Genomic DNA, 15,176 nt, shown 5'->3' on the forward strand with positions numbered 1-15,176 from the left:
TCCCTCCTTCAGAAATACGTAACGAGTTCTGATTGTGCCAGCGGTTCCCGTGTTGTGATTCGACAGCAGCTTAGGGCACGTTGCACGGAAAGGTCATGCCTCTTACCATAACGGGGAGATGAACGCGCTCAAACTACAGCCCCTGAAGGCCAAACAAAGGTGATTTGACTCCGGGATGAAAATAACAGCGTCTGAACAACATGGCGACAAACGCAACCGAACCGAACCGAACCGAACCGAACCGAACCGAACACTTCCTCTTCTCCACGAGGGAGCAACAAGACCACGCCCCCCTTTTTCGCGTTTTCTTGTGGGCGGAGGTTAGTCGACAAACTGTTCTACTGACGTAATTAAAGCAGGATGTACATGGATGTAGTCCAAACCGGCCGTTCACTGTAGGCTTTTAAAGGGAACTTCTGTTAAATAAAATATCTCGCTTGGCATTGAACTTTGAGCTTTATGATTTTACAGGTATTATTTATGCTCTAACAGCAACATTACACACTAACTAAAGTTTGAAAAATGGGATCACGAAGAACAGGACCTTTAATCCATTTTGCACCTGTGTAGTTAGTAGATCACCCTGTTTAGTAAATCTGGCCCTTATGGTGCGTCTCAATCAGCTCCCTAGTTCAGTAGTGTGGGCACTGATCAATGATTCAGTCATTTAAAGGGCGGTCTCAATCGCAAAATCCTTCCAATGCACTAAAATGTTTGCTCCCTAAAATGTCCCACAGTACAAACCAGTACAAACATTGATGCTTGCGGAACGGAAGTTCTGAAGCCTGAAACATAAATCATGTGAGCCAGCTCACTACACATAATGACACACGACAGTCATGCTGCCGGAAATAGTGTCCCAAATGTGTGGTAAGCCAGGGTCCTTGCTGTCCTTACCACTGCCCTGAATTTGTGTACACGATATAGAGGTTATGCACGTGACGTCACCGACAGCCAGAGTGACTATGGTTACACAGAGTGGCATAAAGACAGCACTGGTTTTCAGCGTGAATGTCGCGGAAAAAAAACACTCAAAACCAGGCCCGCCACCAGAGGAGGGGTCGAGGGGGTCTTGGCCACGGATCCCATGGACATCCCTGTGCCCCCCTCCGGACCGAGGGAGACGGACTTGATAATAGCGTGTACTTTTCTCACTCAAACGACTGCCACCTGCTGCTTCTGCTACTGATTGCTTTTAGAGGGAAAAGCTGCCCATAACTGCTAGTCTAGGATCTGTTTTCTTCATAATAATAGCATATTATTAGTGAAAAACAGTTGTCAAAAGATCCAGTGCGTATCTGTATTTGCGCTCGTCAAATGATTCAATTTCCAACGGTGAGTAATGTAGCCAATCACAGATATGTTTGTTGATTTCTACAATGCAATGGCCAATCACAGGTGTTGAAGTTAGAATCCAATCACCGCTTGAGTGTTTGTCCAGTGCTGAGTTCTGCACGTGCACTAATCCTCTCTAAGTGTAGAGATTATGTAAATGAGAGATTCATTGTGTACAGGTCAGGTTCACTGATTAATATAACGGAGCTGTGTGAGATTGCGTTCATTGAATGAGGGACCGATTTTAGTGATTATTAAGGGAGTGCTCTCTGCGCGCTGTCTTGGCGATATAAACAAATAATTAATAGGCCTATAATATAATCAGAATTTGAATAAAAATTTTGTTTTCCATTCTTGACAAGCGGCCACATACACACTTTAATACATTGAATCCCGCATGTGTATGCGGATATGGGTCGTTCTCGAAATTGTGATGACTGACAGTGATATTTGTGTATCGAAACCAGACTCATATAAATGTCAGGAAAACACAATTCCTGGCTGCATGTCAATATTCATTGGTCACTGGATCTTTGCCAAGTTGTAAAGAACCCTATATTGAGTCCAACCTTTAGTTTAAACTGATAACTGTTTGTTTTACTCGTGTTTTTCCCTATTAACTCCAGTCACGCAGCTGCTCTTCTGCCACTCAGTCCTGGCTGAGGGGGCGTGTTCTGGCGGGAAAGTGACGTTGATGCATACCCTCTATACACAGGCAAAGGTAATCAAAGGAACAGGGAACAGGGGCCCGTTCTTCGTACCTCGCTAACTCAGTTAGCTGGATTTGATTGTTGACGATTTGACATGATCTTGGATTGTTTGGTTCTTCGAAGCTCATCCTGGACTTGCTGTCATAGTAACAGGTCCGTAAGCTTAAACCTGCTCGGGAGCAGGCTTATTTCATGTAAACAGGATTAGATTGCATCTTGAGGTGATACTTAAAATCTGTCCCAGCCACTGCTACTTTATTACAAGAGTTCATTACTGAACCAGGGGCAATAATAATAATTTTAAATAATAATATAAAATGTTTATATTGTATATGTATATGAGAATGTATAATGTTGTGTATAATACTATAGACACAGCCACTTGATTGAGCGATTTATTTTTGATGGAATAATTACTTTATATAATTTTATTTTTATTGGTTTACACACGTTGTACAGTTAATCTGAGCCGTGCATTAAATGATCACGGATATTATGGGAGTGGCTTGATGCAGCGCAAGAGAGGATAATTTGATCTTGACCCATAAGAAACTTGAATACTGTCACGTTACAAATCTGCTTCAAATTGAATTAAAAATTAAATTACAATATTGAAATAAAAATGTAAAGGGTGTACAAATACTGTATAAAATCGTGAATATAAATAATTGGTAATCATGTTAAAAAAAAAAACATTTATCATTTATCTATTATAACTTTTATGTTGGTTTGGTCGTTTGGCTGTTTCCTTATAAAGGTTCAGAAATTTGTGGGGTTTTTTGTGTAATTTGTCAAGTTTTTTGCCAGGTGGCTTTTTAATTATATGATGTCATTACGTTGCTGTCTTGACGCCAGCCAATCGCTGCATTGCTGATCGTGGTTTCGAGTATCGATGCATCTGCCCTCTTCAGGGGGAAAAAGAACGCTCAGTAATCTTAGATCATTTAATCCAGATATTTTAATCCAATCCGCAAATTCGTTTGAAGAACCAAATTAGCCAGAGATCAGTTATCACGATTAAAAGATCTGGGATCTGTCAAATCATCTTAGATGTATTAAGCGAGGTACGAAGAACGGGCCCCAGGTATGAACTAATCAGGGACTATGGCAACTAATAATGCATAAACTAGAACTAAGCAAAACAGGCAAAGATGACTATGCGTGCGTCTCAATCAGCTCCCAAGTTCAGTAGTCAGGGCACTGATAAGGACATTAGTCAATGGGCTGACTCCCTGATCAGTGCCCTGACTATTGAACTAGGGAGCTGATTGAGACGCACCCTATGACTGAAAATTATCAAGACAGAAACTAAACATGAATGTGACCAATGCTGAATTGCTGCTCAAGAAACATGTCTTATTATTATTAATATATTTAATACAAATTAAATGAATAGAAAAGTGGATACAGTAACTAAAAATGGGGCCATTGAATACAACCTGCTTATGTGCTTTATGTTATTCTGACTAGGGCTGGAACTAACAATTATTTATTTACATTTTTCAGTCGATTAATCTATCAATTATTTTTCAATTAATCACTTAATCTAAATGATTATTTTTTTCAGTTAATCTCATCCTTTGTTTTCTGAATAGCTGATTAATCCCTTGGTTAATTTACCAATAAATAATAACCACAACTAATCTACGTATGAACTTTTACCTAATAATATTATTTATCACAAAAGATAAGGAGTGCGTCTCAATCCGCTCCCTAGATCAGTAGTCAGGGCACTGATCAGGGAGTCAACCCATTGACTGATTCCCTGATCAGTTCCCTGACTACTGATCTAGGGAGCGGATTGAGACGCACCCAAGGTTTATGTAGTGTAGGCCCAGGGCCGTAGGCAGAGTTTTATAATCAGCGAGGTCCCAAATTTGAGCTTGGGGGCTAAATGTTGATTTCTCTGATCTACATTTGTGCATTTTAAAACGTTTGAAGGCCAAAAGAATTGGACAGCATAGCTTTAAAATGTCATTGGGTATATTACATATTATTTGTCATACCTGCTCTCTCCTCATCTCCATCACTCTCTCTTTTTCTCTCAGTGTCCTTATCTTGCCCTCTCTCTTCCCTTCCTAAAGCTGAGCTTTGACTGATAGTCTTTTCATTTTATATTTCAGTGAAGAAAGGATCAACTGATATTTATATATTTCTATGAATCATTCAGTAAATTTACTGAAGGTTACCAGGAAAGCTAGGTAACTAAGTTTATTAAATTCCTTCACAATATATACACATTTATCGTATGCCTAATATGACGGAAAATAAAGGCTTTGTTAATGTTTCCCCTCACACAGTTACATTGCATAAATCACGTAAATTTGGCCTATTTTCAGTTCAAAATGGCGAAATTAGACAAAATATTTTAGTTTGTCCGATTATTCTATCCTAAAACAGCTGTCAAATATGAAATGTTTAGTTTAGCTACTTACATTATCTCGAACTTTGACCATTTACTGAAGTGCAGAGTTGCGTGGGAATTTGTGCTCAGTAACTTCTGTGAACATAAGGCCCGCCTACTTTAATTTGATTGGTCATCTCAAATATTTTGACATTGACGAGCGGTGAAGACAGCTGAGGCAGCTCAGATGAGAAAATCTTGGTGCAGTGCAATATACTTGCAGTACTAAAGTAGAGTTAATACTGTATTAGTCAATTATTCACAACACTTATTATATACGCCTCGGTGACCTCATTGCTGGCTACGGCCATGTGTAGGCCTAATTGGGAAAGGTGTTTACTATGGCTGAGCTCACAGTCACATTTTGGCATTTGCAGCAGAAATTGCTCACAAGTGTGAATCCTGAAATGATTTGTTCATTCCGGAGATTAAAGTAGCTGCTTGAATATGGTCATTCAGCCATATGATCAAACAGTTGAAATCACAACTGCATTCTAACTAACCATAGCGGTAACCATAGCGACAGTTTCAAACATGGCGGTGGCCATAAAACCGTGAAGTTTTACCATGATTGACAGCTCGTGCGGCTTAAGCTGCCGTCTCGTCGTTGTGAGGAAAGAGAGCCGAGATGTTTTCTTTAGATGCTCCTGCATAGAAGTTGTGCTGCTGTGGTTTGTTTACAGAGAATAAGATGCAGAGTAGACCAGACTCTACGCCGATCGCCAAAACTCTGGTATTGCGAGTCTAGCGTTAGTGATTGTTTGAAAAGAATGTTGCTCCAGGCATGTCCAGCTTAGGTGAAACACAAAGTGCCTGAATACACACAAATCATGACATTTTTACCTAACATTAGCAAGAGGCCAACAGCTTATGTCCTATCTTTCTGACATTTCCCAATGTACAGTCTCCAAAAGCATGAGTACATCTTGCTGTACGTGTATGTGTGTGTAGTAAAGGGTTAGACTGACCGTAATAGCAGGAGCTGCGAAAGTGAGGCTGAGGAGCATGAGGAAGGGAATAACCTCATGCGTGGGTTCGATATAAGGCAGACTCAAACTGCGGTCGTGGCAGCTGAAACCCCAGCGGACCGGTTTGAAAATGTCCGTCCACTCAAGGAAATACACACTAACCACAGATGAGATCAGGAGAGGAAGCTGTTAGAGAGGAGAAAACATCACACAACTCTTCAATAAACAAATAATTACATTGTTCGCATAACATGTCCCTATGGAAATGCACATACAGTCTGCCAGTCATTATCGCAAAATAAGCCCAGAAAAGGGCAGTACTTACAAAATAAATAATATATGAAAGTCATATAATGAATTCAGGTCAGTAATAAAACAGATATATGGTGACAGATTCACAGAATTGAGGTAAAACTATATGGAGTCACACTTACATTAAAGAGAAAGCTCTTCTTAAATTATGAACTCATATACAGTTACTGAAAAATGTGATTTGATTGGTACTGCGGGTGAATTGCTGTGGCTTAACACGCTAAAACAATGCATTTTGCGGCACCTTAGAATACCATGTAAATACCAATGTAAATGAATACCAAAACCATTCAATAAATGTAGTATTACCTTAAGATCAGCTGATGCAATGCAAATTATATTTTTATTTTTAACTGGTAAGAAATTTTGTATTGTTTATTTATGCATTTTGATGCAATAAATAAATTATAATTAGACTACAACAATAAAGATATAATAAGCATTATTATAATTAAATAATTATTTGGTTTTTTATGATCTATATGCAATATATATGGTCAAAAATGACAATAAACAAATATGAACAAAAAAAATCTCATTGTTAAGCTACACATTTCACAATTTAGATCACTATCACTATAACAAATGATCAGTCTGTCTATTATCATACCATCCCTTATACATATTTGTTATAACGTATTTGTTAACCAGGTTTATATATTCATCATCAATAAATCCTATTTGTTTCAGTCTCATAGATTTTTACTAACTGAATATTGCTTGTTCCACAGCTAGCCATATTTTATCCATGTTCATACGTTTTAAATAAATTCATTTTCACAATTAATAGATGTATGATTGTTCTAAGCAATTTGAATGCATTATGATTATTTAAATAAAATCATCGATTCAAATAGTTATAATAAACTATGCATGTTTTTAGATTGCATACATCACACCGGTTTCATCTATGTAATGTATGACTGACAAATATGCATCAAATTAGGTTATTGGTTTGTTAATGTTCAATCTAAATGCAATTATAAATATAAACATAAATCTTAAAGGGGACCAATTATGCCCCTTTTCAGTCTTGATTTTGTTATTGAGCTCTACTAGAATAGGTTTTCATGCTTGAAATGTTCATTTTTCACATATTTTACATTGTTGCAGCACCTCTAATCCCAGTTTGTCAGTAACGCGGTTTAGTTCCTGTCTCATTGAAGCCCCTCCTTCCAAAAAGCGCAATGTGCTTTGATTGGTCGGCTGGACAAATGTGTTTTGGAAATGTCACTCCCCTTACCATAACTGTGATTTCAACACACTACTTACTCAACTAAACTAGACCTTGTCCCCTTTTTTGTGTTTACCTTGGGCGGAAATGATTTAAAGGTCCCATGGCATGGCATTTTTCTATTATTTTATAGTGTTTCCTGAGGTGTACTTATATTGTTAGTATGATTTTTACATCATAAAATGTCATAATTTAGAAATAAAAGGCATTTTTTCTATACTGCTGTTTGCCCTGTGGCTGACTGCCCTGCTTCAAGAGGCGTGTCTGCTGTGAGACTTCAGGAAAAACGCCCACTGTTGTGATTGGCTGACATCTTTGCATTTTAAATGAGCGGAGGGGGCGTGGTTTAACGAGGCACGAGCAGGCACGAGTCTGCCAGAGACAGATGGACCTGTGTTCACTTCACATCAGTTCTCTCAGCATGTCTCAGTTCAGGGTGAACTGTTGTAGTTACTAGCATATACTTCAGGTTATTAGTTTATTTCTAGTCAGAGGGGCTGTCACTCATGTCAGAAAGTTAGTAAATTATGGATCAGCGCTGACTCGAGACGCGAACCGTTTAGAACGATTCAGTCCGATTTGGTGAACTGGTTCGGTTCACTAAAAAGAACCGATTCAAAAGAATGATTCGTTCGCGAACAGGACATCACGGAGACGGAGCGATTGCTAACAAAGTTATTTATAGTAACTACTGAGTTATGAGAGCGCTGTCTGTCAGCGCGAGTTTATTGTGTTTGTATCTGAGAGTTCTGAATAAACACGAGTCCCAGTCACACCGAGTCCTCTTCATCATTATTCTACCAACTTTGTAACACATGCAATGTACCATTACAGCGAGATGAACGAGTTAGTAAGTTTGATTAAAGCATTATTTCTAGATATGTTCCAATCATATGAATAGCGTCAGTGATGCGCATTGAGTAACTTACACAGCGCAAACAAAGACACAACAGCAGTAATCGAATGTAATCCAGTTTATTGTGGGGAAAGCTGGCTAGCCTAGCCCAGATACCCTCACGCTTACCCCCCTTCTGCTTAATCTCACGCCGCGTTTGGTGCCTCCGCTGTGGGCCAGATGCAGTACTGGGGGTCGGGGATGTTGAAGGCCGAGCTTCGGCGTGTGTGAGGTTTATCTCTAAAGATGTTACTGCTGATGTTAAACAGAAAAGACTGTATGCACATTTTAGAACAGATAGACGCGACGAGGACGTACAAAACACTGACTCACAAGATAGAAAACACGAAAACACCGTTCTGTCGGGAGAGAGAGAAGCCGCAGCGTGTGCACGAATAATAAATAATTAGCTACACATCAGAAATCACTGATCACAGATCAGAAGGAACTGAAGAAAGACTTCTGTTTTCATTTGTACATCCAAACACTGAGAAACTGCCAGTTCACTCGTTCACAAGTAACGTTAATGATCTCGAGCATTTGCATGGGCGTGCCAGATTCTCTGGGCGGGGGAAAGGGAGGTAACCGTTCCTGCTTGGACGTCAAACCAGGAGGCTTCAGGATTGGCTAGTCTGGCCTGTCATTTTCTCAAAGGCAGAGAAAGACAGCCAGAACTCGGGTTTACACCGATCAACATTTCTATCCACTTAGGGACAATATTCAGGCTAGGGGAACTCATATTAATGTTGAAATACCTCATAAAATGAAAATTTCATGCCATGGGACCTTTAAATGAGGAATATTGTGACGCAATATGTTTGCTACAATCTAGGCATTTCAGGGAGTTCAAAAACAGTGCTTACTGAGATAGAGAATAAGACCCTATGGAGTTTTCATGCTCAAATAGCAACTTTACACATAAAAGTTGAAAAACGCATAATAGGACCCCTTTAAATTAGGCCTAAATGTGTTTTTGAGTGCAGGAGTGTCCAGTAAGAACAAAAATCAAGCATGATTTTTACAACAATCGTTTGTAAAAACATAAAATCTACTGTAATTTAAAAAGTAGGTTTTTGATGGGTGACATCATGTGTCATGATTCATGCTTATGGTCGGCTGGTCTGTGAATCTCCTACGGTTTGTCCCAAGTGACAGTGCTTTGGAAGAAAATATGGGTTAGTGGTATCAGTCGGCCACAGCGCAACTCTGCAGGATCAGCACAGAACGGCAGCTGCTTGCTGTAACCATCTGCATATCAAATGCCTGCAAACTGACCTCGATCACTCTACTGTAAAGAAATGAATTAATGAAGAGCTCTTAATAACTGGCTTACCATGGTAAATACAACAAAACAATCTGCCATAAAATATTAAATAGATGTGTTTTGCGTAATATAATCATAAGGGTGCATTTCAGGTATATATAAGGTAATTCCATGCACAAAAAAAAAATGGATCAACACTTTATCTGATTGAATATCCGTTTTCAAACAGAAATACATCATGTTACGGAAGTAACGCATTTCCCAAATGAATCCAGTTGATCCCAAATGAAAAGAAGAGGTGACACTGAGGTCTTAATAATTGATTGCTGTAATTGGGGAGGATAGTGTTTCTCAGTGGCTTTTTTTCAGAACCACGTGGGACAGGCACCATCACAGCAGGTACAGATGGTGTCCGCTTGGTGACGGACCGTTTACGATAAGAGCATTGCTGAGGATGTGCTTGGGTCAGGGAGGTTTCTGTGACCTCAGGAAACTTCAGTGAGATCTTGAGAAGCACAAAATCCAGCTTTTCTGCTAAGCACATGCATCATACACGCGTTATATCTTCCAGACCTTCGTTTTTTGGTATTTGACAAAGAATTTTGCAAACCTCACTGAAAAACAGCAAATGGATTAATGAATAAATGAATGAACATGTCCAATCCAGCACAACGCTGCATAATGTATGAGTGCACGCTTAGATCTTCTTCTTAAGTACTAGATCACGTGTGTCGTGTATGCATGTGCGGTGTGAAAGCTGCACTGCCTCAATTCTTTATGTCACACTGACCTACATCCACTAACCCCATCATGATGCATGGAGAGCAGAGCAGCACCTCCTGGGGCAAACATCTAAGAAGGAGAGCTGACAGAAGCGCAGCATCCCAGTGCTGACATCACTCTATGCCAGTTAGACGTACATATCAAAAATCTGAAATGCTTTCCACAGACGTGAACAATGCTTAATAAAAAGCTTGTTCCAATAACAATAATCAAAAATCAGTGTCTTTCAATTGTGATACTGGACCACAAAACCAGTCATAAGTTGCATGGGTATATTTGTGGCAATATAACCAATAATACATTGTATAGGACAAAATGATCCATTTCTTTTATGCCAAATATTAGGATAGTAAGTAAAAATCATGTTCCATGAAGATATTTTGTAAATATCCTACCGTAAATATATAACATATATATTATTAGTAGTAATATGCATTGCTAATGCATTGACTTCATTTGGACAACTTGAAAGGCGATTTTCTCAATATTTTTGCATCCTCGGATTCCAGATTTTTAGTATCTCGGCCAAATATTGTCATGTCCTAACAAACCATACATCAAACGAAAGCATATTTATTCAGCTTTCGGGTTATGCATAAATCTCAATTTCAAAAATTGGTCACATTTGTTTCTACAACCCTAATTTATTATTTAAATTTAATGCAAATAATAATAAAGCTAGGAAGATTGATTTTTTTTGCACACTGTGGTTATTAAATGCAATGAAAAGTTAATACTAAGTTTGATGTTTCATCTGTGACTTTAAAAAAGCCAATTAAAAAACATAAATGTATATACAAATATGTATATTTAATATTATTATAGAATTTGTTACTTTATGTCAACACCAGCAACAAAAAATATACATATATTTTGTGGTGAATAAAGCTTATAAAGTATGAAACGTCTAAAAAGCTAAATTGTTTCTCCTTGACAGCAATGAGATTCAATGGAGAACGAGTCTTTTTTGGATAATTAGGCTATTATATGAACTCAAACATTGGTTTTATTTCGCCTAAGGAATTTAGAAGAAACATCTGACATAAAGTTGATACTTTGAAACCTGAATGTGAAGTCCATCAAGTCTTATGATCTATGAAAGAGCATCCTGGGCAATACAATCTCCTCAGGTTCAGTTTTATCCCTATAGTGAACCATTTAAATGTTACATTTACAGATTTAACTATGACTGTAACACACACACACACACACACACACACACATATACATGTGTGTGTGTGTGTGTGTAAGCTGAATATTTCATCCTGATGGAATTGCCATCTTATTCTGATATCCTATTCATATTCTATAAGTTGTCACCTGTCAAATCAAACGTGCAAATGTAAACAGATAGTCACTTACCTCCACGAAATAAAAGCATGGCAGCAGTGTCACGCTCTCTTTTATCATCTTCTCTTTCAGTCTTTCTCTCGCAGACATCGTATTTCTCTTCCTTTAAAAACGCTAATAACCTGTTGTGTCCTAAGCGTCCACCTTCATTCGGCAAAACAAGCCGTCTAGATCAGCTGCTTCTTGCTCCATGGAGATGCATGATGGGGTGCATACAGAAGCAAACGACACACACAGACACCTTTTACCATTTACACGCGCTATCTGTATTGGAGTGGAATATGATTGCAATTGAAAATACAGACAGAGTGGAAAATATTGCCGGCAAGATGACATCAGATTTCTCGGATGAGGGGCTTGCGTCCTGATGCGCATGCGCACAAGCTGTGGGCTACATTCCTCCAGTCATTCGCATTATTATTAATAATGTCACGACTATAGACGGTAACCGTTGAACGTGTTCTTGCAGAATACACGATGAATTAAATGAGTATTTTTATTATTCAATGCCACAACAAGAAGGTTGTCCATATGCACACTAACAATATTATAACATTGATATAGAATATAATTTCACATGAAAGACATATCAGGCACAATACCATAAAATGCAGTTCAGTGGGATGCAGTACAATAGAATGCAATGCATGAGCAATGCAATACAAAACAGTAAGCCTATATAAAATGTTATCCATGTCTGAAAAAGATAGAGGAAGACAAGTAGGCTAACATTGTAGCTTAATGCTTGCTAACTAGTTAATTTAAATTTAAACTTAGATGAATAATATATATATATATAGGCCCTATATATATATATATATATATATATATATATATATATATATATATATATATATATATATATATATATATATATATATATATATATATATATATATATATATATATATATATATATATATATATATATATATATATATATATATATATATATATATATATATATATATATATAGTTTCTAGTAAAGGCTAGAACAAATACCTATTCTAGTCAACAATGTATTTTTTCTCTGCAGCTATACGTATGGTTGACCTATGTCTGGAGAATAAAGTTTCGCCTATAAATTCCCAAGAGTAAAAAAAAAAAGAAATTCTAACATGTTTATCATAGACTGCAATGAGATTAAATGGGGAGTAAACGGAGGCTTTCGGATGATTACAATATGAACTAAGACATTTTCTCAACTGTTTTTCTTATTTGTTCGTTTTTTTATTTCCAAAAGAATTTGGCAGAATCATTTAGACAAAGTTGATAGCCTATTTTGAAACCTGACTGAGAACTCCATTAAGTCTCATATGGTGAGTTAACAAAGAGCATCTTATAAGCAACACATTTTCATTATCACCATATAGGCTATCAGGGTTTTTTCAAACTGGGGTCCGGGGACCCCCAGGGGGCATAAAGAGAGTGACAGGGGGTCTGTGGAAAAGGCTAGAAACTGTAGTAATAATAATAATAATAATAATAATAATAATAATAATAATAATAATAATAATTCGATTTAAATAAATGTGTAAAGCAATAAATTAGCTCTAAATAAATAGTTAGTTAGTTATTAATCTATTAAATAAATGTAATTAGATTAAAATAAATGCAACTAAATAAATAAATAACCATTAGATTAAAATTAAATAAATAAGCAAGAAATAAATAACAACAATACATTAGTATAATATTAATTTTCAATGTATAAATTGAGTGTTTATAAAAGACAGATGCCTTATAAAATTTTAGGATGGGGGCCCCTCACACAGGGATGATCATTTTTGGGGGTCCATGACATCTAAAAGATGGAAAACCCCTGGGCTAGATAAATAGACATTTTTTGAGTCAACTATGATTGTAAAATTTATTTTGTCATCTTATTCTGATCTCCTAAATTGATTTCACCAGTCAGATTAATATAGAGTACAGAATGCTAGAATGCAGTTCAGTTCACTCTGGAATGCAAGAGTAAATGCAACAGTTCAGTCTTTGCTACTTTTCGTATGGTAGGTTGACGCATGCGCAAGATCAATGAAGTTAATGGCCACTCGCTTTCTGTCAGGAGGATGAATCTTTTTCAGATTGCCAAAGCTCGCGTGAATTTCTAATATTCACACGTAAAAATTTTTTTACAAGCTTTAAATATAAATGTGAGCTGGAAAACTCACTGCATGAAACAATATGCGAAATTAAGCGTCTCATGCTTGAGACAACTTGGGTCGTGCGGTTTTATTGAAGCAAATCGTTCTTTTGACCTTTTCAGATGCGTTTATTTCATTCAAATTCGCGTTTCATCGGCGACGTAAACTTACGTAAATGGGAGCAATACGTGAAAAGCGTACAGACCAGATTAATCAAAAATGGAATTTATCCGATCATTATGGCTAAATAAACCCCCCTCAAGGGGGATAACAAGACGAAGACTCGGACTCTTCTTTTCTAATTCCAGTGACAGTAATCTTACAACAGCATTATGTCACGTAAAAGAAACAAAACCCTACAGGTGTGCATGTCCTGCCATCAGAGAAGTGGACAGAGACTGAAACTGAAGAAGCGCGTGCGCAGAACAGTAGCAGCAGCAGACTGAGGTAATTCTCATTAACCACTGGAAAATAGCCTTGAGACGAATAGTACTTTCGAAAGTTTAGTAAAAACAAACAAACTCGAGCGGCGACCAGCAGAGAATATTAAATATCTCCCTCCTCCAGCTCCAGCGGGGTCCTTTGTGATGCCGTTATAAAGTCAAACTGGCAAAGGTAGGGCTCTGTATTTTACTGTCACTGCATCATTCCATCTGTGGCAGAATACAGCATTTTTCTAATGTATTATTCCCCCCCCCCCCACAAAAATATGAAGGTCACATAGTTCACAGTTTTTAGACCTTTATTTGCACAAAATTAGGTGGATTAGGTTTTGTCTGATTTGAATTTGTGTTGTTGAGACTAATACTGACTTTATACTAACTTAGTTGACTTCTCGAGGGAAGCACAAGCACACAGAATAGCAATAGCCTATTTCTATTGCTACTTTGACCTAAAGTTGTTAAATACGTTTATTTGTGTCTTTTGTGCTGTGTACAATCTGTAAGAATTTTAACAGTTTCTTTAATTTGTTTCACTATTAATTGTGCATACTCTGCACAGCTGGATATACAATATCCTGTGTGAACAATCAGAGGATGGTGCCAACCTTCATACAGGGGCCACTTAAAAGTGTCTGAATTTCATTGCATTAGATAACAAAATATAAATAAGCAGAACCTGCAAACAAATTATGCAAAAGCTTTTATTAGAACTAAGTTCACATTCCCTATGAAGGTGATTTTCTAGTTCTTCTCAAGTTCACACGGATTTAGTTTTTCACATTAATAATGCACATTTTCCACTAATGCTTCACAGCCAAGAAGTGTCCAAGTTTACTCTATTTTTCTCCCAGTTCACTGGCCACTTACTTTTATGGAAAAAATTATGAATTTACGTGATGTAAATCCGGCAGATAATCTGAATTGCGGTGGAAACTCATTGCGTGTTATCTCACCTATGAACACCTTCACTTCCACATATTTGAAAATCCGAATATGTCATGTAATTAATGGTATAGTTAACAAGTTTGTGAATATTTTGAATAAAAAAGGAATATATGGCTTCATGATGCGTCGCCTGTTGACATAACACCTGTTAGCGGTTTTGCCCCCTGAATGCGCGCGCATCCAGTATTGTTTGCATACAAGAAACCTATCTCTATACGGTAAGTCACAATTCAGAGGCTGCATCCTTTGAAGGCCATGAAGGTCAGGCTGAGTGTTATTAAATGGGACGGTCTAGCCTACGGAGGACTGTTGTTGTCACCTAGCAACTGTGACAGCTGCCGTTGACGAGTGGGAGTAACGTTTGTACTGGACTTTTTTGAAAGTT

General features: G+C 37.5%; 1 protein-coding gene across 1 annotated transcript in view; it reads right to left on the reverse strand.

Annotated features, from left to right (window-relative positions):
* Positions 1 to 11,565, reverse strand: part of plppr4b (phospholipid phosphatase related 4b) — a 29,585-nt gene extending 18,020 nt beyond the window's left edge. The window contains exons 1-2 of the mRNA XM_079805610.1: positions 11,268 to 11,565; positions 5,418 to 5,603 (exon numbers count right to left, since the gene is read on the reverse strand). Coding sequence (XP_079661736.1) covers positions 5,418 to 5,603; positions 11,268 to 11,345 — 264 coding nt within the window. The 5' untranslated portion in view covers positions 11,346 to 11,565. The remainder of the gene's footprint in view (positions 1 to 5,417; positions 5,604 to 11,267) is intronic.
* Positions 11,566 to 15,176: the final 3,611 nt, after the last annotated feature.

This window comes from Gobio gobio (genome assembly GCF_949357685.1).
Source record: "Gobio gobio genome assembly, chromosome: 23".
In the NCBI taxonomy this organism is placed as follows: domain Eukaryota; kingdom Metazoa; phylum Chordata; class Actinopteri; order Cypriniformes; family Gobionidae; genus Gobio; species Gobio gobio.